This window comes from Triplophysa dalaica, chromosome 24, assembly GCF_015846415.1.
Source record: "Triplophysa dalaica isolate WHDGS20190420 chromosome 24, ASM1584641v1, whole genome shotgun sequence".
NCBI lineage: Eukaryota > Metazoa > Chordata > Actinopteri > Cypriniformes > Nemacheilidae > Triplophysa > Triplophysa dalaica.
This window is the reverse complement of record NC_079565.1, coordinates 7520883-7524071: the sequence shown is the minus strand read 5'-3', so window position 1 is coordinate 7524071 and position 3189 is coordinate 7520883. Positions and strand designations below refer to the sequence as shown.

The window sequence follows — 3189 nt, the reverse complement described above, 5'->3', positions numbered from 1 at the left end:
ACACAGCTGTGTGGTCTTTTGACCAATCCCGCGCAAGTAAATAGCGCCCACTGTAGAGCGCGCAGAGTTTCACGAGCCCTCCCTATTAAACTTTGCTGCCGGGGCAGGTGGCAGCAGTTGTCATGGAGATAACTGCGGGCCCGGCGTCTGTTCGAGGGGCTGTTTCCATGGAGATCCCACCCCGGGGTGCGCTCGCAGCGGTGGAGGAGGACGAGGACCGCGAGCTTCAGCACCACGGCCAGCACCGCCACCGCGGCCCGACCTCCAGACAGGGAAACTTCTACATGCTGATCGTGATCGGAGAGATCGCGATAGAGCACCAGCTACAGACCGCCAGACAACATATAGAGCGCGGTGAGCCTTACGAGTGTTTGTGCGGCATGAAGTGCACCAGGAGCCACGTTCACTAAGGATTTACTAAAACAGATCTGAGCGTTTGTTTCGTTTGACTGTGAACTGTGTGCTGTTTAAAAGTCAAGAAAACATTTGCCGCAAGTTGTAAGCTTAATAGAGTGCATGTGTGGCTGCGGTATAAAAATATAGAGTCGAGTCTACGTTGCAAAACAACTTCCAAATAACAAATTAATAACAGTTTATAGATGCAATACGATTAGCAAACGTTTAGTTATCGATGTGTTATATCGACGACTTCGTCCCCAGAACGATATACGAGCCAACGCAACCATTTGACTTTTATCCTGCACACTGCGGCGACCTCGGCTGTGTGCATTTAGCACTGCGCAATGAGTTGTGGGATTACGGCATGTTTGGATAAAATTGATGAAGTTGCACTTTTGCTTATCAGCTAAAAATGGTTAGCTCGTAAAATGGTTGCGTTTCATTACGACTTAAAATTAGAATCGCAAAAAACGTCATTTTTATGTGATCAAATTGATTTGCTGAATAATATTTGCACTCAGAAACAGGATCTGAGATTTGAAATGAATGACTTTGTAAAGTTTATAGGGAAAGACATTATTTTGTTGTTCTTTGGAAGAAGTAAAACTGATTTTGATCATATGATCATAATAAAAGGGTGTAAACATATCTTCTCATTGAAGTTTCCTTCGATCAGCATGGGGTTTTGTCTATTATGTAGTAGCAAGTTTGTGTTTACAGACACCTGGTTTGATTATCATTAACCAGAATCCAAAGTAGCATTATATAAAATAGCAATCATAGGATTTTTAAGCCAACACAAATCTGGAAAACAACAGTACAGTTTAAATGTGATACCGTTTGAAATGACCAGTGGCCTAAAAAGTTGTTTCTGAATGTGAAGGATTGTATTGACTCTGTTGTCTGCTAATTCTGGTTATGCTATCAGATTCAGTAAACATTGAATTTAAAATGCTGATATGTAAATAACCACTCTGGACGATTCTGTAATCCTTGGACATCTACATCACAAGCATTGTTCTGTTCTTCCTTAACAATTTTTAATCATTAATTCACTTATCAATGAGAACAAATCGATTCTGTAAGGAATATGTTGTGTTTGGATGGACTCATGGATACAAGCATCTTATTCTGAGAAACCTCTGCAGCCATTACCTGTGCTAAATCCCAATGACACAGCATTTCTGAGCACAAACACTGCAGTGCTTGCAAGATTTACACTTCATCTACAAAGCAAAAGAGAATCTTACGAAAAACGGCCCTTCAACATTCTGAGCGCTGGAAGGATGCAGCGGAGGAGAATTGTGAGAGAGATTTTATTTGATAATTCTCAAAAGGACTTTTAAGTTTGGTTCAGTAGAAGTAGACGTCTTGCGTTTTGGCCGTTTAACACTAAAATCTGTGAATACTCAATTTGCACAATTCACAAACTACAGGATATGTGGATATGGACCTTGGTAACACTTTACAATAAACTGCTATTAGTAAACAGTAGCTAACAATGAACAATTACATTTTTAGCATTTATAAATCCTTGTTTATTGTTAGTTCATGTCAATACAGTTATTCATGCTAGTTTATGGTGCAGTAACTAATGTTAACAGTGACTAGTGTTGTAATCGAGACCACCTAAACAAAGACTAAAAATGGTCTTGAGACCGGTGTCGAGACTAAGACCGGTCTTGAGTAATAATTAGTAAACGCTGAAATGAACATGAATTAATATTAATAAATGCTGTAAAAGTATCATCCATAGCTCAGGTTAGCTAATTCATTAACTAATTGTTAACAAATAGCATCTTATTGTAAAGTGTTACCTGGATCTTAATGCGATATTATTACATCATTGGTTATTACTTAAAGAGATACAGGCTATATAAAAACTGTAATATTAAAAAAAAATTTTTTTTAGAAATAATTTGATATGTGTGTTTATATTGACCACAGAAATGTTTTAATACATAATAAGTAACTTTTTTACTCAAACTTAACCCACCTGATATTTACAAACTTGTAAAATTTGGACAAAACATCCCTTTTTGGATTTATCTGTACATTTGTTAATTTATCTGAATTGAGTTCCTGCGAAAACAACAAAAAGCTTTTGATTGTCATAGAGGCAACAAAAACTAGTTCCAGAAGCCATCAGAAAATATGAAAATAACTGAAAACACAACTAATATTTTCATTCGCAGGGTATTCAGGGGTATTATAATGTATAATGTATTTCTAGCTTGCTATTTAAGACTCAAGGTTTAAAAAATATACTTTTCAGATGATGTCAAAGTTTCTTTTAAGTCAATTTGACCCCAAACATAACAAGAGTATTAAGAAAATCGGATATGAAATTACGCATATGAATTTGCACATGAAATTACTGTAAATTTATATTGTAACATGCAATTTTTTAAACAAATCTTTATTAATGTTAAAAATGTCACATGGTCTGTGTGCCCACAGGTATCCGCTCCTGGGACATCAGTCTATCAGAATGTGACCTGGACCAACAATTGCAGCTGTTCATAACCAGACATTCTGCCCAGTTCTCTGCTGAGGTCAGAGGTCAGTCCAGTTAACAGGATGTCTACTAGTGTTCGGGAATAATAAATCTATAAAGGAACGCATTAATGTCTACCCAACATGCAAAACAAATATTTTCAATTAAATGTTGGAGTACAATCTGTTCCCACACATAAATTTCCAGCTCAAGGTTATGGTGTAGGTTGTTGATAAGACAAACAATATGCAGCCAATGCACTGGTGAGAGTGTTATATCTCTCTCCACGGGGA

At 37.3% G+C, this 3189-nt stretch overlaps 1 protein-coding gene across 1 annotated transcript; it reads left to right on the top strand.

Moving 5' to 3' along the window:
* On the top strand, positions 1–3189 carry LOC130413872 (electromotor neuron-associated protein 1-like). Its single transcript, XM_056739391.1, has 2 exons — positions 1–354; positions 2860–3189. Exons 1-2 carry the CDS (start codon positions 123–125, stop codon positions 2973–2975), a joined length of 348 nt encoding a protein of 115 aa, XP_056595369.1. The 5' UTR covers positions 1–122; the 3' UTR covers positions 2976–3189.

Bases quoted from the DNA above. Each gene is read 5' to 3' on its own strand.
- LOC130413872 (XM_056739391.1), top strand. From the start codon at position 123: ATGGAGATAACTGCGGGCCCGGCGTCTGTTCGAGGGGCTGTTTCCATG. The intron at 355-2,859 runs GTGAGCCTTACG...GTGTGCCCACAG, and splicing joins CAGACAACATATAGAGCGCG to GTATCCGCTCCTGGGACATC.